Raw genomic sequence first — 23,024 nt, 5'->3', positions numbered from 1 at the left:
ATTCATTCACCAGTTTGATAGTCCTAAATAACACCAACTGGAAGCTGACTGTGCTGTTTCATCTGCACCTTCAACAGATCTGAGAAATACTAGGCTCATCCAGCCACCTCCATCTCAGTAATAGACATTCACCACCAGCTGCCTGTTCTGCAGTCCAGCATTGTTGGACTCATATGCAACTTGGACCTTTGTTTCACATAAAGTTTACCTCGGTCATACTAACCCCTACATTAGGACCTTCTAATTCTTTTGGCCAAGATCGCCAGATTACCAAGACTTTGGTAGACAGTGGAATCCAGGTTTACCATTTTTGCACTTTCCACACAAGATAATTGGTGCAATATATCATAACTTACGTGGTCTGGCAAGTTCTGGGTACAGCTGAACCACAGGCATTGTAGACTTGGTGAGAAGGACATTCCAAGGCTAAATAAAAAAGTAAGAACATATTCAGGTGTTTTATGATTGGCCATGTCAAGTGTATGAACACTGGACAAGTACAAGACAAGTTATTTGTATCTTCAAATTTAGGAATAGTTGGCATTTTGACTTGAATATTTTCCCCCTTCTAACAGCTCTAGGGTGTCAATGTGCAGCAATGAATAAGTAAACATTGCTAACACACAATTAACGTAAAGCTGAACTCCAGATTTACCTTCAGTCTTGCACCATTGTATAGGTTCCTTAGTGGAATTGCTGATTCTGACTTCACTGCACACTGTAAGCTTTGCACTGGGTGTGTGAGAAGCCAAACCAAGTCATAAAGTCTTATTTCCTGGCATTTGGATATCCAGCATTACCTAACTCTTTCCTTCTAGACCTTACTATTCCTGGTATATCACTTTTATTCATTGAATTTCAGTTCTTTTAATTAAGGGGATCTTGTATCACATGTTGGCATACTCAGGTATACTCAAAACAGACTTTAAGCCATGTGCATTCAGCCTGCCAAGGAATGCCCACCCCTTCAGACTGACATGCCATCAAGGCTTTAGATATTTGCTTGTTTTCTCTCTCACTTGTTTCATCTTGAGAACAATATTGAGACAAGGTGCTCTGATGTTTCCCATGATATGTACTCATACGACCCTTCCAACCTGCCATGATCTACAAGCATTGCACAGAGAAGCTCTTAAACCTAACAAGGCTATAATGGGTCGAAAATTAGGTATGTAATAAAAACAGTAAAGTAAGTAAACAGTAATAAAAACAGTTTTATTTGAAAAGCTAAAATAGCACGTTGATAAGGAGAGAAGGCAGGATTCAGGGAAACCAACTATGAGCAAGTTGAACTTAAGTTTTAATGTAGAATGGATGCAAAACGAAGGATCCAATTATAAAGGGAGAGAAAATCAATTACATTTTATAAAGCATTTTATAAATTGATGGAAGCAATTGAATTGCAAAAGACAGGCATTTCATCTATGTACCTTTTTTTCTATCTTTCTAAACCTTCCTCACTGTGGTATGTTTATTGCATCCCATCAATTATATTCTATTACTGAGGTTTTATATACATTTTGTGATATGCCTATTTTGTGTAGAATTTTAAGCACAAGTAATGACTTTATCTTTGAGTCTCAGGATTATGTTGATTTTGCCCACATTTAAATATAAGAGGTCAGAAAAATGAGGCATTGCAAGGAAACTTACGACATTCAAAAACTTGGCTTCTCCAGTTAATACAAATTCCATGATCTCCACATAGCCGAGCATAGTGCTGCAAGCTGGTGCATGACATGTTTGAGCTGGTACCATGACAGCTATCAAAAACGCAGGCCTTATGATAATCGTGGGGTGGGATTGTGTTATGACATTCCTGGAAAATCCTTTTATTGAAAAAAATAAACAACAAAAATTACAATTACATTCTCATTCATCATTAAGACCTAAAGAAGACTTAGTAATGTCAACAATTGTTAAAGACATTTCCAGGGTTAGAGCCATTGGGCACAAAACCGTTTGGCACTCTAACCACTATCCCTCCAATAAAACTTCATAACCTTAATATTCCCTTTTTAATTTTTTTCATGCTACTGTAAATTTTTTTTGCCACTGGGACAGCTAGGCTACATTTGCATATACAAAACAAAAGATTGTCTTGAACAATTAAAATCTAGTATGTGTAAGATGTGTACCAATGTTCTGCTAGGTGGACTAGGAGTGTGTAATTTTGTTATATATTTAAATAGATGTAAGACATTTTAGGTGAATATCTTCAAAAATGCTGATTGAAGAGTGTTGCCTTAATTCTAAATATAATTTATTATAATATTTTTCATTGTGGCAATATGGCATACATTTTTTAAAGAAAAATCAGAGCACATCCCCAGGCTATGCACTAATTAACTCTTAGCCAACACCCTTGAAACAAGCTCTGTTTTATGAATGCAGCTTAGCTCAATAATAAATAAATAAGAGGAAATATTGTATCATCAATACCTATTAGTGATCAATTTGCAGGTAGTCCTGTGCCAGGCTCCTTTCATTACAATAAATAATTTTAATGACTTCTTGACCGAACATTAAAAGGTGCAAAGTTCAGGATTCCCCTCTGCTTTATTATATAACAGAAAAACTTTCCAAAAATCAGTATAGGCTTTATGACCCCTAGCTCACTTCCTGAATTATTTTAAGATTTTAAAAAATGTACTGAAATGTAAAACCACATTTTAAATGATCTAACTACAAATAAATGCTGTTCCTCTATTTAGCAAAATCATATGATGTGCAAAGGGCGACATCAGCAGTGATGTTTTAAGTTTTAAAGGGAAACCATTTTAAAGCTTAAATTAAAAAAGTCAGTGTAACTTGACAATTCTGTCAGTTTTGCAAAGCTGTGTGTTAAAGATGGTTAGCGTTTGTCCCCTGGCTAAATTACCCTCTCTCTATTTGTTCGGGAGATCATTGCTATGATGAAAAAAGCTAAGATTATTATAAAAACAAATCAGCTATTTGTGAAATATAAATACTTACGGTCCCATAATGAGGTCACACATTGGTGATGGAGGACAGACAACAGGAGGCTTAGTAGTTGTAGAGGGTGGTGTAGGTTTATTCCGATCACATGTGGGTTTATTTGGGTCATGCACAATCCAGGTGTCAGCCATAGCTTCACAACTTGAAACAACCTTACCACTACTTGTTCTGCAGTCATCTGTTTGGTCATTAGTGCAAGTGCCTACATAAGAACAAAATAGAATAATTATAAGCAGAGTGCAGGAACAATGCATGCATAACTTTATTTGAAACTACATCTTTGACTTTAGAAGATTACAAAAGTATAAAACACAGCACCAGTTAACCAGTATATACCCAACTGACTATCTGCTAGGTCTATGTGTTTTAACAGCGGTAATTGATTTCCATCAGGGAATGTCAGATTTCCTCAAAATTGTATTTTACTATTTGGACAAAAGAAAAATTTCTACAAAAGAAGAATAAATGTTGTACATTCTACTTTTCTTTGTGTTTGACATTTTTGAGTAATTGTTATATAATTGCAAACCCCCATAAAAAGAAATCATTAATAAATAATTAATAAAGCTTACCACATTGTCCCTGGGTGTTGTTCCCAAAATAATTATATGGTATTTTCACAGAGAACTCATCCCCATTGAAAGTGACATTAGTGTGCTTGTCAGGAATTTCCACAATATGATAAATGCCAGCTTTATAAATATGCACTCCATATTTCGAATATGGTACACTAACAACATCACCATTTACAACCACCTGCAAGAAAAAAAGACAAACATTTTCAATGTTTTGGAATTATTTAGCCCAAATATTTTCTGTTGCTTTGTACGAAGGGGAGCGTATGCATTTTTTACATACGTGTATATACAAACATATACACTACATAGCTAAAGGATTGTAGACCTTTGACTATCACACTTACTATGAATGAAAATATATGGACCCTCCTTCAGATTATTAGGTTTAGATATTCATTGTAAAATATACTGTTAGGACTAGAGCATACAATTCAAATATAAAAAAAAATTGCATTTCCAACCTTAAAACAACAGGTTTGGGGACCAAGCTCTACAAAGTCATTTAGTTAGTGAGCCAGGTCTTTTTATGAATGACTAGACATAAATTCCCATAGACAAAATCCACACTCCTTTAGAATACCTTCCCATAAGAGAGAAAGCTATTAAAGCCTCAAGACAGGGTGATTTGCTATTAATGGCCATATTTATTGCCCTAACTTGGGAATAGGATATCCAACAAGCTTAAATAGGGGTGTTAGTCAAGTTCTCAAAAATGGTATATTGCATTTCAAATTTAAATTTGGGCCCCAAAAGAAGAAATGAAAGAAAAATCAAGCGTTATATTTTACTTTCCAAGAGCAGTTCAGTCTACTGTAGATTTACGGGCCCTAATTAGGCCTTCTGGAGGGATTCCTTTTCAGGTATTTGTCTTTATAGCAAATTTCAATTCTTGAAGAAGAACAGGCCACTATGGCCTGCAGAGAGACTGAGATGACAGCCATATGGCTTTTGTTTTGGTGGACACAAGGTCACCTTCCTTGTTAGATACTTGCACTGTGTAGTAAGTGTCAGAGAGGCTAGAATTTATTTTTGTTTTGTATGTGCATTTTTAGTACACCTTTGTTCTTTGATGATACAAACATTCCAGTAACAAAGGTGGTTGGGGACCAAGAGCAATTGGAGCAATTAAACTGTTAATACTTAGGAAAAAATACTAGTGGAACTTTCTATCCTAAGACAGTGGTCCCCAACCTTTTGGAGCTTGCAGACCACTAAATTCACAGACTCCGGACTGCGCATGTGCAGGGAGCCCCGTGTCACTCAAAGGGGAAAAAAACTTCCCCAAGAGTGAGGTCATGATGACGGAACCCTTCCACTCTCCCATTGCAGATTTGAGTCTGCGATGACGGGGTGGGCCAGGGACACAACCTGCCCAATTCCCTGAGCTTGTGATGCAAACTGGAGACGTGATCCGCTACTTTGGCCGGTGCACCCCCCAAGTGGGGTCCCTCTTCTGGCCCCGCTAGGGGGTGCACCAGCCAGAGCCGCGGCCCACTGGTGGGCCACGGATTAGGGGTTGGGGACAGCTGTCCTAATAGACAGCAACATGACAACTGCTATTGGTTAAAAATATATAGAGAATATTTTGTTTTAATGAATGTACATGCATCATCATCCTCTTAATGTAAATTAAAGTGGCAATACATAGTATATTTCTAGATTATTTTACCTGGACATCATTATGAGGCAAACTCTTCTTCATCTGAATTTCCTGTGTTTCATAATGGACGATGATATTACGACTACAGAGGACTTGATCTTGTGATCCACAGTTAGAGTTATCAACATATATACCAAAATTATCTGTCTTCTTGTTTATCTCCTCCACCAAAGCATATGTGCACATGCCCTGGAAACTGTAATATGTGCCGTCAAAGGTTCTGTAATGGAGATTACCCCAGCCAGAACAGACACCTGGATGACAAAATGAATATATTTCTATTCATTAAATAATATATATATAATGAATTATATTTTTCCACAATTTGCAACCTAATCATACATTTTCACAACTTTTAACCGAATCACATAAGTTTCAATTGGGTTGTATCATTGTGATCATCAGTGTGAAATCAGTGTATCAGTGTGAAATCATTATAATGGAGTCTAAAGTCACTTGTCATTGGGTGGATATGCATAAAAAGCCTACAACTCTTACTTGAAATGTATGTTTTAACACTGATGCAGAGTGCTAGCCAATGGTTGGTATTTCTGGGCAATATTCAGACCTTTCCTAAAACTGAAAGACCACTTTGTTCCCAATGGGCTTTTTGTACTAAATTATAACTATACATATTTTCATTATTTATGGCATAATGGCACATTCAATTTGTTATAGCTTAGAAAAAATCTAATTTCCCTTCCACTAAGGGTTAGGTGTAGGATAATAGATTTGGGCCAAATGATCTACAAGGGGCTGGAAGAAAGAGACAAATACAAATAATGAAATATAGATAATGGAAACTGCAGAGCTAGGAGATATTTTCATATCTTCTATCACAGCCTCTTCTTAGTAAACAACTTATGACAGACACACCTAATTCTCATGCAGTAAAATTTTTTATCCATGTCATATTCATTTTCAAGCAGGATGTGCAGATTGCAAACATGATACAGGTAGTCATTTTACTACTCACAGTAAAAATGGACTTCCGTAATGTGAATTTCAAATGAACTTCTAAACTCTTCTAAGTATGAACATTTAACTCTTAGGAGTATGGTGGTGGGATGATCAACACTTTTGACCTACAGTGCTGATGTTCTTGGTTTGACTGTCACCAGGAATATTATGTGTGTGAAATTTTCCTCCATGTTTGTATGGATTTTTCTTTGGGTGCGCTAAATTGCTCCCATAATATATATATATATATATATATATATAAATATATATATACATATATATATAAATAGATATAGATATATATATAGATATATATATATGTACACACATGCCTAACATAGCATAAAACTTGTATAATAATATGAAATGATACACTCTTTTTTTCCTTCCTGCTTCCTGTTCCTACAAGCAATGAGGCGTTTCTAAGATATAAATGGAGCAACAATGAAGAACATTAAAATTAACCTTTTGCTTTAAAACTAATAATGCTAAATTATAGCACAGCTCCAGCATTATGGAAGTTTTTCTTAGGTCCCTCTATTGATATATATATGTAAAAGGGCTTACAGTCACACTCCCAGTGCCAGCAGCATAAGTCATCATCCGGAACAGGTACTGGTGGGCGTCCATTGGCACATTTGATCTTGGGTGGGGGTTCACACTTGACATGAGTAATCTCAACTGTGTTGTTTTTTAAACATCGGGCCTTAGTGCAGTTACACAGTGACCAGACTTCATCTTCCTGGAGAAATATAGAAGATCAGAGGATTACAAATTTTTAATCACAAAGTATTTTTAAACCCATTCCTAACAGTGCATATTTTAATACATACAATCGTCCAATACATTCGCATTCCCTTAAAAAAAAAACTTTCACAATCACAAGAGATCACAAGAGCCCACATTCTTCATTGTGTCTATCCTTCTTATAGCAAGGGTTGTGTTTGTTAAGTACGTGGGTGGGCAGCATACTGTATACTACCCCACTACTTTAGTGTAGTCTGCTGTCTGCAGGCCTGAGCAGAAAAGATAACCCCAGAAGGTACAGGCATATCATGAGGACCAAAATTTACAAAAAGCTGCAAAAGGGACATTGTGCCTGATTTATGAAGGCTCCCCAAGGCTGGAGAGGATACAATTTCATCAGTGAAGCTGGTCGATCCATCAAACCTGGAATAAGTCTGGTCCAGGATTGAAAACATTTGGTAACAAATACCAAATTACTATTAAGAAAATCCATTCTAGGTGCTGGATCACCCAGCTTCACTCATGAAAGTGTATCCTCTCTAGCTTCAGAGGGCTTTATTAAAACAGGCCTAGTAAGTGGCTACACAGACATGGTACTGCTTCTGTGCTTGGTATGGTAAGAATTAAAGAGAAAAGCAGGGGAACTGGCAGGATCACCAAGTATTTTCAATAAAAGTGTTTTATTTTCAATATGTATGAATTAAAACATCCAGTTATTAACAGACAATCCAGTCTATGGACAAATAAAAATGTATTAAAAACATAAACAATTTAGAAAATGCAAAAATAGCAACATTTACCTAGGATTAAAGCAGAATTACATCTGGCAGAGCATACAATAAAACCCTCTAACTACTAATTGCCCATATAGTTTTCCTACCTGCCAATTCCTCAAGTAATGTTATCTGTGTCACTTCCCCTATTTCACAGTAACATAGTGTTAGTAGTAGCTATTATGCATGGGTTTGTCAAAACATTCTCAGAGCTGTGCAACTGAGAAAATACTTAAAATAATTTTGATGATTACTGCCATTTCTTTCATGCTCTCTTTCATGGCTTATATACTTAGCAATTGAAAACAATCTCCTACTCCCTGCTCATAATGTTATAGTGAGGATCTGATTATACCACATTTCTGGTTGGAGCAGGCTCAAACAAAAATGATTCTGTTCTTAAAAGTAATAATGGTGTGGCAGATTTATTAGAGCAGAATGGATATTTTAACATAAAAAAATGATTGTTTACAAATGGGGTTATTGGAACCATTATAAATGTATGTTTCCATAACAGTATATCCATAAAAAACATCTGCTTACTTCATAATGTCGATCAAGTATGCATCCAGTAGGAGGTGTTGTCTTAACTTCTGTTGTTGTGATGGTGGTTTTTGTGACAGTGGTTGAGGTTTGCTTTGTTGTAGTAGATGGGGTTGTGGTATTGGTTGAAGGTGAAGTTTGGCTACTAGTCAACAATGTATTTGGACTACGTGTTGGAGGTGTTGTTGAGCAAGACCAATGCTGCACTTGGATTTGACATTCTGGAGTACAAATTACTTTGTAACAAGTGTCATCAGTTACACCACTGGTTATTTCACCTGATAATTAGAACAAACATTAAATTTATAACTGCTACATCAATGTATTTAGATGTTACAATAATTACATATCCAAAATCCAAATAGTAACATGTATATAGAAAATATTGTAGACTATTTTAGAATAACATATTGTACATCTGTAAAATAAAGAGACATTTGCCATTTATTATTCTACTAATAAATCAAGATAAGAAATCTGTATGGTTAATCCATATCGGGTAGGTTCAAACTATTTTGTTATGTTGCTATGAAAGACTCTAAGCATAAAAGCAATGAAAAGCCTATAAAGATGCTTTGGTCACAGAGCTTTATAAAGTTACACAGGAGCCTAAAATATTGGGGGGTATGTCTAGGCATTACCTAAATTGAACCCAAAACCTCCCGCTTCCCCTCCCAACATCCTATAAGAGAACAGCTTTTATTGCTCCCTATGCTATTGTCATGGGCATGCCTACCTCCTCCAGAACTACATCTTCCAAGAAACTAATGAGTACCCAAGGGGAGGGACAGGGTGGGATAGCCACATTCAGAGTTCAGAGCTATCTAGACCGGTTGGGGTTTTAAGAGTAAAAGCACTGTGTTGTTAGGCTAAACGGTTGGGGGATCCAATTTATTTTTAATTTTTTACAATTTCTGTGTTTTTCAGGGGATAAAACAAGGGAAATGTGCTTGTAGTATAATGTTGAAAAGTATCCTTGGGATTTCAGTGCACATGTCAATTAACTAGAACAAGCGTAGAGCTTATTTTAAGAAATAAAGCTTAACTCCAGTCTTACTTTGCCTTGCTCATTCATACCATATACTTATCTGTGCTGAGCTATGTTAGTATTTTTGTTTTGCACACAAAGGAATTCTTGGTAACTGATTTGGAAGCTCCTTTAAACCCCTAAATTCCCTCCTTTTTTCTGAGGGCAAATCATTAGTTTTACATAAGCCTAAACTAAACAAGCCATTTAGTTTTGCACAAGCCTGCACTACCAAGCAGTCCAGCCTGAACCAACCAGTCCTCCTCCTTAGTGACACCTCAAACTTAGCCATCATCAACTCCAGTTTGCACTGAGGTATGTAGGGGGGGGGGGGAGGTATAGAATTTATGTATAAAATATGAGATCATTACCTAAGGTCAGTTTTAACAGGTAATTTGTTTTTCACTTTTTAAGGAAATACACCAAAATGCGTTTAACAGTTTTTTCACAAACAAAAAACTTTTTGTTAACAGTAATATTCTGTTTTGTTTCTATAACTAAAAAATTATCACCTTTCTGTTGACTACATTACCTGGTCCAAATGATGACCCATTGTGCACACATACACACATTGTAGAGGAAGTGATAGTGGTTTCCTGAGTACTATATGTGACAGGAAGAGTGGTTATTGAAGTAGTCACTGGTGGTATCTCGCTGGTTGTAGATGATGCCTCATGTGTCATTGTAGGACCAGATGAAGGAACAGGTGTAGTAAATGCTGTTTAAAACAAACCATAAAGGATAGACTGTCAAATTGATCAATAAACCCAGGCATATCTGCAAACAAACTTAAAATTATGACCCAATAATTCCCTCAACCTTAGGTTATGCTAATTACCAAAAACTTTATCAACTGTTCAGGCAACAATTCTAAGGCAACGACAGTGGTAAACAAAAGTATTTCACCTCGAAGACATGGAAATGGAATTTCTTCCGATATGACACAATACAAATGAAATCCACAGCATTTTCCAAGGCACTTTCAGTGTCAAGTTTGCTTAAACATTACAAAATATTTAATACCTATTAAAGTACCTTCTGTTATGGTTGAAGTGGCAGTCTTTGGAGTAGATTCAGATGTTGTCTCTATTGGAATACTAACTTCAGGAGATGTATGCTTAGTTGTTGTAATTGTAGTATCTTGAATGATAGTGGTAGAAGACAAATGTGTAGATGAACTGGGTATGTTTTCAGTTGTTGTAGTGGGGGATGTGTTAGTAGTATAAAGAGATTTGCTTGTAGTAGCAGCTTCAGTGGATGTTGGTTTAGATGTCATAACTGTAGATGGTGTTGTTTTACCGCTAGTAGAAGCAGATGTGGCTGTGCTAGTTGCAGTACCTTTGGTAGTTGTGGCTTGTGTAGATTCAGAAGATGTGTGAAACCCTGTAGTTCCACCTTCAGTAGTAGAACTAGCAGTAGTAGCTTCAGCACTTGTTTTTGTGCTTATAAGAAGTGTAGTGTGTTCTGTAATGATAGTTGATATTTTCTCAGTGGCTGGTGTTGGTTGAGATTCAGATGGAATGTGAGTTGTTGTAGTTGTAAATTCGGTAGAAGGGGATGTTTTTTCACTTGTAGTAGTAATTTCAGTTTCACTGGTAGAAGCAGTGACAGTAGCGGCACTAGTTGTAGCTTCAGGTCCTAAGGTTGGTGTAGATCCAACAGATGTATGAGGTGTTTTTTCAGATGTTTTTTGACTTGTAGTAGGAATTTCAGTTTCACTGGTAGAAGCAGTGACAGTAGCAGCACTAGTTGTAGCTTCAGGTCCTAAGGTTGGTGTAGATCCAACCGATGTATGAGGTGTTTTTCCACTGCTAGTAGTACGAAATTCTGGTGTGCTGGTAGCTATTCCTTTGGTAGTTGAGGCTGGTGTGGATTCAGTAGATGTTTGTTTTTCTGTTGTTTCACCTGTAGTAGTTGAAATTTCTGTAGGTGTAACTCCTGTTGTCGTACTTACTGCAGGTATTGTAGATGTAAACGTTGTTGTGCTTTCACCAGTGGAAGTAGGGAGTGTAGTGTGTTCTGTAGGAATAGTTGATGTTTTCTCAGTGGTTGGTGTTGGTTGAGATTCAGATGGAATGTGAGTTGTTGTAGTTGTAAGTTCGGTAATAGTTGATGTTTTCTCAGTGGTTGGTGTTGGTTGAGATTCAGATGGAATGTGAGTTGTTGTAGTTGTAAGTTCGGTAGAAGGGGATGTTTTTTCACTTGTAGTAGTAATTTTACTTTCAATGGTAGAAGCAGTGACAGTAGCAGCACTAGTTGTAGCTTCAGGTCCTAAGGTTGGTGTAGATCCAACAGATGTATGAAGTGTTTTTCCACTGCTAGTAGTAGGAAATTCTGGTGTGCTGGTAGCTGTTCCTTTGGTAGTTGAAGCTGGTGTGGATTCAGTAGATGTTTGTTTTTCTGTTGTTTCACCTGTAGTAGTAGAACTTTCTGTAGGTGTAACTCCTGTTGTACTTACTACAGATGTTGTATATGTAAAAGTTGTTGTGAATTCCCCAGTAGAAGTAGGGAGTGTAGTGTGTTCTGTAGTAATAGTTGATGTTTTCTCTGTGGCTGGTGTTGGTTGAGATTCAGATGGAATGTGAGTTGTTTTAGTTGTAAGTTCGGTAGGAGGGGATGTTTTTTGACTTGTAGTAGGAATTTCAGTTTCACTGGTAGAAGCAGTGACAGTAGCAGCAGTAGTTGTAGCTTCAGGTCCCAAGGTTGGTGTAGATCCAACAGATGTATGAGGTGTTTTTCCACTGCTAGTAGTAGGAAATTCTGGTGTGCTGGTAGCTGTTCCTTTGGTAGTTGAGGCTGATGTGGATTCAGTAGATGTTTGTTTTTCTGTTGTTCTACCTGTAGTAGAAGAACTTTCTGTAGGTGGAGCACCTGTTGTTGTACCTAATACAGATGTTGTTAGTAAAGATGTAGGTGCTGCTGTAATTTCACTTGTACTAACAGTAGGGGATGTGGCGGTAACTGTTGTGGATCCAGTGGCTTTTGATGTGGTGGTCTGGATAGCTGTTAAATAGGGAAAAATATACCTTATATCAATTTATGATATCATAATTGTAAATGTAATAAAATGAAAAAAACACATATTGCTGCAAAAAACAGAAGAAAGGTGTGGGTGGCAAAATGAGTAGTGAGTAGAAAGAGAAATTTAGTGTCACCCTTCTAAGATGTAATAAACCTTTGGGCTGGCTTAAGAATGTTATTGCACAAATATAAGTGTGTTTTGTCACATGTTAATGTGTGGTACCTCATTACAATACACCTATCATAGAAAGGTTGCTACCAAACTTGTTGATGCCAGCCTTGATCTTTTTTTAGAGGCATACTGCACTGTAGGTAAATTGTCTTAGTGTGCTGCAATTCTATTTAAAACTCATTCATATTATGGTACTGTGCTCAGTACCACAACACAATATTGAGATTCCAGCCTTAAAATTAAAAATGAAATAAAAAAAAAAAAGGTGAAATCAAAATTGTCCTTCTTAAACGTTTTTTATGAAGATGATCAGTGCTTAGCCCGCTTGCCATGGTGAGCAAGAACAGCAACTTGGAAATTAAGTGGCACAAATGAAGATGAGAAACAACCTTTATAAGGTATAATAAGGCTATAGAATTGCATCTGGTACTGTAACTGTTTTAGAGAATAATACAGGTAGTTTGGGTAATAGGATCAAGTGTCCCTCTCCTGCTGGGTTTGGCATTGTTTTAAGTGTAGTTCAGTAATACAGTTTTGTATCTACTCTCTAATGTAAAGCTTACTTACTAGTTGTCGATGTTACCGATGAAGTAGTCTCTACTGGAATAAAGAATAAAAACAATAAATTTGTTTTTTTTGCAAAACTAAGTTCAAGAATTTCAATTCCAAACATTATTTATTTGAATTTATTTTACTTTTCTTTGTGGTTATACTTTCAAATAAATCCTGTATGCAATTTAAATACATGCTGTATGTATTCTGTGTTTTTGCTTGAAACTTATTAAGTTTTACTTTTTCCAGTTTACAAACTTCTGCAGCACTGTACTGCCAGGTGGGTAAACATTAATATTTATGTTCTTTGGATAAAAATGTAACTAAATAAACTTTATTACTTCCATCTAATAAGCAGTGATATGAACACAACACAGTAAAGATTAACCACAGGATTCTAAAGTTGAAGCACAAAGTGACCCTCCTGACTGTTTTGTCCGGGAGATGAGTATAAATAAAAAGAGTAGCTAAACCAAATTACAAATCCTTTTACTGGTAAAAGTAAAAAAAACTTTATGTACTTTAAATGTCCATCATTTTAACTAGACTCCCATATTCCCTTTGGCTGCTTCAAACATAATTTGCTCTTTTGTTTAAATGGATTTGTCACCCCTATAGGACAAAATTGCAGGTTCTCTTGATAGTGATGCTCACCTTCCCATGCTCACCTATCCCACCATTTATTTTCATGAGCTATGAGTAATAACCCACTGAAAACTACAGGGTTTTTGATCTGATTAAAGCTTAAAGACAAACTTCTGGACATTTTTAAATCTCTGGTTGTATGTTCTCCTCTGAAGCATAAATAGCTACTGTACATGCAATTGTCTTTGTAAAAGCCTGGTCCTCAACAATTCACATCACTAATGGCTTACACTCTAGATTAGAGGGGGTGTACTTGACAGTCCAAAAATGGGGCTAGGATGATTCTGAATGTCACCCTGCACAGAGGCTTTCAAACATAATTAAGTACAGTTCAGAAGGATAAAATAGGAGTCATTGATTATAAGAGGTTAGTTTCATTAAATGTTGAGGCTGGAGTTAGACTGCAACCAACATTTAGCATCTTCATCCATATAAATTTTTCATCTTACATTCTCTTTTAAATTACCTTGAGGTTGACTAATTGGTCCTGAAGTTGTTGGTGTTGTGAATGTATTAATATTAAAAGATGCTGCAAGAAAAAAGGAAGAAATCTGAGACATATACAATTTATAACAGAAACATTGGACTTCATGCAATAGGATGCCTGAAAGAAAATATAGCAAGGTCACATTCAAATTTTGTAAAGGGCAGATTGCCCAAAGCAACAAAGACATGTCTTCCTTTACAGCCTCTCACTCATGAGGTGTGATAATATTACTTTGGGTTAAGTTGTGTTTTCCACTTGATGTTTTTGTTAATCACAAAAAAATGGAACACAGTACTTGAATTTTGAACAATGACATTTGAAACAATGTTAAAATTCTTTGTTTCCATTCCCATGCATCATACCGAAATACATTTTTGTAAACTTTTTTCAACCCTTTTTTTTAACAATTGTATCTGTCTATACCCGCCAAACTTACCATAACTTTGTACTTTACTGTATCAATCCTTTAATTAACAGCAACAAAGTTCGGACCAAAAAAACAAACATTACTTAAGCTGTGTACACACTTGCAATTATTGTCATTGGAAAGGATCTTTCACGATCCTTTCCAACGACAAAGGACTGCACGATGCATGAACGGTGCTGTACATACAGCACCGTTCATGCTCTATGGAGAGGGGAGGGGAAGAGCGACGGAGCGGCACCCTGCTGCGCGCTCTCCCCCTTCCCTTTCATTAGGATCGGTTGTCGTCCATTGTCTGTGGATCTGGCAGGACGGTCGTTCGGACGATGGACGACACCGACTGTACACACGGCAGATTTTCGCCCGATATTTGGCCGATGCCGATTATCGGGTGATAAAAATCTGCCGTGTGTACGTAGCTTAAGACATGCAAAAATGTATCATAGCCTTCACTTTTTAATGAAAAACATACTATAAAGTATGTTTGGCAATGAGATATTTTTAACAACTTTTTTAGAGCTTCTCTATAAAATGTTTACCTCTGCACCAGTTCCAGCCAGCCATGCAGGCAGTTCTGACTCCTGGAACAGGGAGGATTAGGTAATGCTTCAATGCATAGTACATCACTAGTGTCTAATGATTATGTTTTAAAGATTTAATATACTAAATTATAATCTTTACAACCACACCATACCAAGGCTATGCTTTCAGCATGGGTTGGTTCATAATATTAACATGGTGAAATTAGCAAATACTGGTGCAGATTGGTGATATTTAACGTTTTCATAATCCATTCGACGTATAAACCATAATACTTTTAATTATTCATATTTCAATATTTTTAAATTCATTGTAGGTAATAAATGCTTTTACAAGTCATCTATGGCCTTAACAAACTAGTGTTTTTTGTGGAAATAACCAGAATAAAACAAGTTGTGTGTAATTATCAGTAGTGACATTATACTGTATGTTATAAAGCAGCAATACTCAATCATCCAGACCAAGTACTAGAAAACTATGTTTTACTATTTTTTTCAAAACACTTACCTGTAGTTGTTAATTCTGTAGTGGTTGTCTTTGTTGTAGTTGATGTTTCCGGTGTGCTGGTAACCTCTGCAGTACAAGGGGAATAAAATGTTTGTATGTAAATAAATACCTAAATACTGCATAGTATTTGTGTTTTGTGATTCTAAATGTTAGTATAGCTCTTAATATTAAAAGTTAATTTGAAGGTTTACATTTTTCAAAGTTAAAGTAAGTACTTTTTTTAATTTAGCTGTCCTTATCTCCACCCACTGTAATACTGTATTCAACTACTGGCTCCTTTGAGGAAGGAGATCTGTTGCTCCAAGTGACTTCTGGTTTAACAGACAATCAATATCAGCCCTTTGACACAAATCCTGTCTCACACACTGGTTAAACGTTTGATGGTAGAACCTGGAATAAACCCATAACCTAAGTATTCCAGAAGGGTTTTTAAGTTTTTAGTCCAACATTTGTTGATCAGAATTGGTGCTGGTAAACCATATTTAAATAAATGTTTCGGTCAGTATCAAATACTCTTAGACATGTACTATTGACTTCCTACATCCATTTTATTTATATGATAACATATACATATGTGGATCATTAATAGATCATCTTTTTAAGGCCATCATTCTCTCACCTGTAGTTTTTGTTCCAGTTGAGATGCCTGAGGATGTAGTAACTGGAGATGTGGATGTATGGGGTGGGAAAGAAATAGTAGTTTTAGTGGTAGTCGAAGTACTGACAGCCATTGATGGAGTTGTGGTCTTTGGAGTTGCTGTTGTAGCAGAGGAGGCACTTGGAGTTGAAGGCTTTGGACGTGTGGAAGTAGGAGATGTAATAGTAGAGGATGTAGAAGGAGTAGTGACAGATATAGTGGAGTGTGGAGATGTGCTAGCAGAATGTGTAGTGACAGAAGCTGTGGTGACTGGTGCAGTGGTGGTATGGCTTGAAGTACTAGGCTTTGTGGTCTTTGGAGTTGCTGTTGTAGCAGAGGAGGCACTTGGAGTTGAAGGCTTTGGACGTGTGGAAGTAGGAGATGTAATGGTAGAGGATGTAGAAGGAGTAGTGACAGATATAGTGGAGTGTGGAGATGTGCTAGCAGAATGTGTAGTGACAGAAGCTGTGGTGACTGGTGCAGTGGTGGTATGGCTTGAAGTACTAGGCTTTGTGGTCTTTGGAGTTGCTGTTGTAGCAGAGGAGGCACTTGGAGTTGAAGGCTTTGGACGTGTGGAAGTAGGAGATGTAATAGTAGAGGATGTAGAAGGAGTAGTGACAGATATAGTGGAGTGTGGAGATGTGCTAGCAGAATGTGTAGTGACAGAAGCTGTGGTGACTGGTGCAGTGGTGGTATGGCTTGAAGTACTAGGCTTTGGGGTCTTTGGAGTTGATGTCGCAGGAGAGGAGGTACTTGGAGTTGAAGATTTTGGAGTTGTGGAAGTATGAGATGTAATGGAAGTACTAGTGGTTGTCTTTGGAGTTGCTGTTGTGGGAGAGGTTGATGGTGGAGTTGATGCTATAGGAGTTGTGGTACCCAAATGAGTGGAAGTAGGAGTTGTTTTGATTTCAGTCGGAACAGTAGAAGAAATGGTGGAAGCAACAGAAGAAGATGCAGAGCTAGGAGTTGAGGCAGATGTAGTTGTTGGAGCTGTGGAAGTTGTAGTAGGAGTTGTGATAATTGAGGTTGTGGTAGTAGTAGTTGTAGGTGTAGTTGTAGGCTTTGTGGTAGTTGGAGCCGTGGTTGTGACACATTCATAGTCACAGCAATCCACCCGGATCTCATAGTTGTAGCATTTCTGCCAAAGGCTGTCGTCTGGCTTCTGCTCACTGTTTTTGCAGACAAGACCGTTGGATACATTGCAGTGAACAGTCTGTTTCAAATCATTCAAGGGGACATCTGGAGCATTAACTGCTCTGCACTGAATCTGCTCTGGTACACTGCAAAGTTTGTAATGTTTTCTTATCTCATTGTAGGTTTCATAATCACCACTGTCAATACTATCTTCTGGCTTGCTGACATCAAACCACTGACTCCATTGGCATACCTTTTCATAGACACATGCTGTGCAAAAAAAAAAACAAGGAGAACATACAAAATGTTTATAAATCTGAAAAGTGTGGCTATTGTGCAAGTTAAGAAGCTTTTTGGAGGTAATAATCATGTTTTTCACTGATGGTAACCTCTGATTGATCCTAATTCCCTTAAATGGCTAGTGTGCGTTGCTCAGGCTTGCATGTTGTTTTTAAGATTTTTTTAAAAATCGAACCCGTGGTGCCTTTTTTTGGCTGTGTAACCATACACTAAGCATGCATTTTAAATAAATCACTACTTACTTGATAAAGCGTGCTGAGTTGTTGTGGTTAGAGGAGTTGTAACTGCTAAAAAACAAGATAGGAAAGTGAATACACTGACCCTTACCACAGTCTTACTGTTTTTATTTGTGTTGCATTTAGTCACTCAGTTGATTTATACTCTCCCATTGAATTTTGAATATACAGAAATTGAACGGAAAGTTCCACTGCCCATATGCATAAAAATATGGTGCAGTAGAGCACACACACAACTCAGATCAAACCAGACCTAAACCATCAAATTAAAAAAAAAATTGCAACCAGACATGTTATTTATTGCAAAAAGGACAGGAGAGATGCATCTGCAATAAAAAAATATCTGTACCTGCCTAATCACAATTTTTACATTGCATTGACCTGTCCCCTGTCTGGCACATGTGACACCATCGTCATTTAATTTTTTTCCTAGTGTTGGGTCTTTGGCGATCTTGATTGGCTTTCCCAGAATGATGTAACTACCACTCATGCGCATGGGGGTTTCTTCATTCCTAGGAGCCCCAGGGAATGCTGGCATATGAGACACATCCCAGCATCGTACACTGTGCTGTGTATTTGCAGCTCAGTTTAATTCAAGAAGACTGTAAACAAGCAAGCAAGTATGGTAAAACTTATAAATAGGCAGGATTTTTAATTTGAAGTTTAAGTGTGGAACTATAGTTTTACTTTAAGGTGTCATGACCTGGACCTATTGCTGTATCACAGTGCTGGGTGAATAGAGATGATGGTTACTGGATTGAATTGCTTTTCTTTGTAACACGATGAAAACAAATCTGGCTGTAGAACACTTACCTGTGGTTGATATATGCACAGAAGTGACAGGTGTGGTGGAAGTGGTCCTAGGTGTTGTACTAGCACAAACATCAAGATGAATAGTTTTATTTCCCTTCTCACATGTTGTCACTTTGCAAAGCCCATTGTCCACTGATGTAGTTGTATTATAATCTGGACAGAAATAAAAAAAACAGGATGTAAGTAATAAATGGTGCTTGGTTACAATTTAAACTACTTTTTCTCTATATTAAACTAAGGTCATAAAAATACCAATATTGATGTATGCTTTTAACAGGCTGGATTATAATACTAATGTCACCCCCACCTTTGTAAAATCATTATTTAGTTTTCAGCAAGAAAAATTTGAAATATGTAAACACACCAACTGCAGACAACAGGTGGTGCACTGCATGCATTTTATACTTTTGCTGATTTAGTCTACTCCTCTTGTCCAGCCCTGTTTACTATGCACACAAAATGGAATGAAATGAAAAGGAAGACCACCCATCTAACTGAAATGGACACTGAAAGGTAAGAACTTTTTGATGTGCTTTCTAGCACATATTCATCTGCACCGATCGATGCACCTAATATTTTCTACGTGTTTATAAAATAAGGGGATCCATTTATAAAGCTGAAATATAGAAACAGTCCATTGTGGAGAATGAATCACTGCCATTTGGTACACTTTTGGATCTAATTATAATTTTTTTTACCCAGCTGTTACCCAAAATGTTTGCATTAAACACATTGAATTAAATTTTAAAACAAATGTGTAATATTTATGAAAAATTTATTTAAATCACTATAGATTGGTAAGGTTTTCCATTAGAAACTTGCTAAATGTCAAATTCACAAAGTTTTTTATTAGACCACAAAGATTTCATTCAAACAATGGAAAATGGAAAACAAACTAAACTTATAAAGATGGACTTTAAAAAATTCTTAAAACTGAACCTAAGTTTCCTCATCTACTCCTAAAATCTTCATCAAAGATTAGAAGCTTATTTGCTGCTTTATTACTCCATATGACTTGTTAATACTATATCAATACTACAATACAATAGTATACAGGTATATAAATATTTTATTAGTCAGTAAAATGATGATACACATGTTACCTGTTACTTTGCAGTCAACTTTTCCTGGGTGACATACACTAAAAAAAATAAAGTGCAAATTATTTTTGTAAAATGACTAGCACCCAACATATACCCCAAACTGAGTTTACATTGAAAACTTTAAGACAAGTAGGCAACAATCCATGAGATCTCCTGACAATGCTAGTAGGTTGATTGTCCTCTTAAGCTATTGGTCCTGACCACTCAACACAGGTAGACATAACAGATGTTTTCACTTCACTTGGATATATAAGTGTTTTTTTCTCTAGAGAAGTATGTAATGGTACTTAAGTAAGAAACAATCACACAGCTACCGCTTTCTGAGATGGGTCTGCAGTGGCACCAGGTCTGCAAGGTCAGAGCAATACTAGAGCAATTCTATCATCTTCCTGCTGTCAGTTTTCTCTGGTCTTCAAAATCAAAAGGACTGTTTTTTTTTATCCATATAGGAGTGAATAAAACACAGGACAAAAAAGAGAATTCCAAAGGAAGTACAAAGCAGGATGGAAGCCCTATCACAGACTTGTTTTATAATGACGCTCGACTTTAAGTAAAGGGTAGTGAAAGTACAATTACAATTTTTTTTTTTTATGGAAAGTGTAATGTACAGCACCAATTTTCATGGTACAGTCTATATATAAATATATATATATAAAAAAATGTGCACTAGGCTTTCAGTTCTATGGTTGAGCACCAGTAGCTTTTCAGCCTCCACGTCCACATACTCCCATATACCTACATCCTCACCTCGACCTTTTAGTGAACAATTCTAGATCCTTACCATTTATAACAATCCCGGTAATTAGGTACTTCCTCGCCAATTTTATATTGAGTATTATTAAAAAAGCAGCCACAATCGTCCTTTGTCACACATTTCTTGCTCTCTTCATCAAAAATAGGCTTCTCTGGAGGACAGGTTGGGTAACAGCCTTTAAAACAGAAATATACAAGCTAAAAAAGTGAGACCAAGTGTAATTCTATAGATGCCAACAGGAATCTGAAAAAAAATCTTATTATTGCTAAATACTATTATTATTACTATTACTACTATTGCTAAATATATATATGTTTATATCAATAATATATATATTGGACTATTATTGGAATATATATATATATATATATATATATATATATATTGGAAATTCCACATAATTGATACAGCATACGTGCATACCATTGTACTCACATACAGAGATCTAATCATTACCCTAAATGGGTAAACTTAGAGAATTGTTATGTGATTTAGTTCCAGCAATTGTCCAAAGCCCATATAACAGTTTTGGATGACTCTTAATGCTATGGCATACATTGAACAACACAACATTTATAATATGACATGTGATGTCAGACTCACCTTCCAGGTAAGTGATGCTAACATTAGTGTAGATGTTGTTGATGGAGCGACATGTCTCTATGTTGTGGTTGCCACAAGGGTGGTAATGCCACTCACATTCATCCTGAGGGTTATAGTAGTCACAAAATATGGCTGTGGGGAAACAGTAACAATAACCTTTAAACATGACCATTGGACTAACAGCACCAGTTATTCCTATGCATTGTGTTCTTACTGCATTGTGTATTTTAGGTCTTTCATGTTATGGTCAGGAATAAAAGTTCCCTATACTATTGACTACTGACTTTTGTTTTTGAGGTTTGCAACTCCCTTCCCTAATTCAGAACATAGAAAGGAAATATTCATCTATTATACACTGAATGTTTATGTCTTTATGTTTGAATCTGTTCTAATAAATACATTGTTTTATGCATACTAGTACGTATTATGATTTAGCATGTAACCATGCGGGAACGTGGATGTAGCTGTGTCTATGGAACACTGTGTGCAGACATGCTGAGCAGGTTGATGGACCTGAAGACACCACCATTTTGCCACAGCAACAAGCAACACTGAAGAATTTGTCATCAGTGACAAAGATTGTACATAGAATATATGCAAACATAATGGAACAACACAGACAAGAGAATACTATTTGTGCTGCCAGACAATTTTATCAAAAAGGTAAATGTGTACTTAAAGTGCTTGAAATTGTTTTTTTTTTTTTCATTTTGGAGTGGGGACATCTTCTCTGTGTGTTCCTTAGGGCATAGTCATCAGGACTATGTTAGGAACAATCAATGATTGAAACAGGAAAAGAAGAATAGCCTTCCAATGGAGACATGTGTTCTATTGACAACTGTTCAAGACAATTTGTCTTTCCTGTCTTTGAAGAGATCACCTCTCACTTACTGTTGTGTTTCAATGCCGATTGAACACAGATGTATAAGAAAATGGGAAAAAAATAGCAGGGGTTTTAAAAATATTATGACTTTAGACCTATGTTAAAAACTTATACTTCACTTAGGTGTTTTTGTAGCTTTTACTTTAAGCTTCATACAATAAATTGTGTGTTACCTATTTTGGTAATAAGTAATAACTACATTTCAATTGTCTTCTTGGCATTCTTTACTCACGGCATATATCTGGTGTTCTCCAGTAGACACAGGCTCCAGCTTTGGTGCATTCCTGACCATAGGCAGCAACTGCCGTACAAAAGCAATCACAGTCTCCTCCGCTGTCACACGAGCAGGAGTCAGTTACACAGGCCTCATAAAAAGGTTTTGGATCCACCTAGTAAAAGATGCATGTATCAGCTAGATATTCATAAATGTTAACAAGAATGCTTGTCTGCCTTTACAGAGGTTGGTCTTGTCCAATAACTAATAAAATAAAAATCCAAAGTATTGCCTGCTACTCTAATATGTAGAAAATTATTTGCAATTATTTGGAAGAAGAGCCAACCTCTGTGCTGGTGCTACATTTTCCAAAATGTATTTAGATTGAGCTGTATTGTGCTTCATTTTTTAAACACTGCTACTCTGAAATAATCTCCAATCCTAGATTAAGGAAGAAAAAGAAAAGAACGCTATCTAAAGGCATACAAATAATTTGTATATAAAAATGTACATCTTCAATTCAATCAATTATATACAAAAAAAGAAAAGAAAAAACATCAACACAAGACAATAGTGCATATCATTTGGTAGTCTCAATTTCTTACATATGTATTCATGGAGTGTACCTTTGCAGACATTAGATGTATCCAGCTAACTTTTGATTGAGATGCAAATAAGCTTCACAATTGCTGAATTGAAAATAAGTGTGTTTATCTTAAAATGTAGCACTAA

General features: G+C 36.4%; 1 protein-coding gene across 1 annotated transcript in view; it reads right to left on the bottom strand.

Moving 5' to 3' along the window:
• The window catches only part of LOC140337712 (mucin-5B-like), a gene marked incomplete in the record, with an annotated part of 52,491 nt that overhangs the window by 10,037 nt on the left and 19,430 nt on the right, over nucleotides 1–23,024 (bottom strand). The window contains 19 exon segments of the mRNA XM_072421514.1: nucleotides 357–426; nucleotides 1,654–1,829; nucleotides 2,977–3,181; nucleotides 3,552–3,735; nucleotides 5,227–5,471; nucleotides 6,745–6,919; nucleotides 8,241–8,518; nucleotides 9,800–9,985; nucleotides 10,303–12,270; nucleotides 13,028–13,060; nucleotides 14,124–14,186; nucleotides 15,616–15,681; nucleotides 16,235–17,656; nucleotides 17,929–17,973; nucleotides 18,736–18,888; nucleotides 19,839–19,876; nucleotides 20,620–20,767; nucleotides 21,196–21,327; nucleotides 22,311–22,467. Of these exon segments, the coding sequence (XP_072277615.1) occupies nucleotides 357–426; nucleotides 1,654–1,829; nucleotides 2,977–3,181; nucleotides 3,552–3,735; nucleotides 5,227–5,471; nucleotides 6,745–6,919; nucleotides 8,241–8,518; nucleotides 9,800–9,985; nucleotides 10,303–12,270; nucleotides 13,028–13,060; nucleotides 14,124–14,186; nucleotides 15,616–15,681; nucleotides 16,235–17,656; nucleotides 17,929–17,973; nucleotides 18,736–18,888; nucleotides 19,839–19,876; nucleotides 20,620–20,767; nucleotides 21,196–21,327; nucleotides 22,311–22,467 (5,744 nt within the window).

Source organism: Pyxicephalus adspersus, chromosome 9 (genome assembly GCF_032062135.1).
Source record: "Pyxicephalus adspersus chromosome 9, UCB_Pads_2.0, whole genome shotgun sequence".
Taxonomy (NCBI): domain Eukaryota; kingdom Metazoa; phylum Chordata; class Amphibia; order Anura; family Pyxicephalidae; genus Pyxicephalus; species Pyxicephalus adspersus.
The sequence above is the reverse complement of the archived record's forward strand: the minus strand, read 5'-3'. Positions and strand labels throughout refer to the sequence as shown.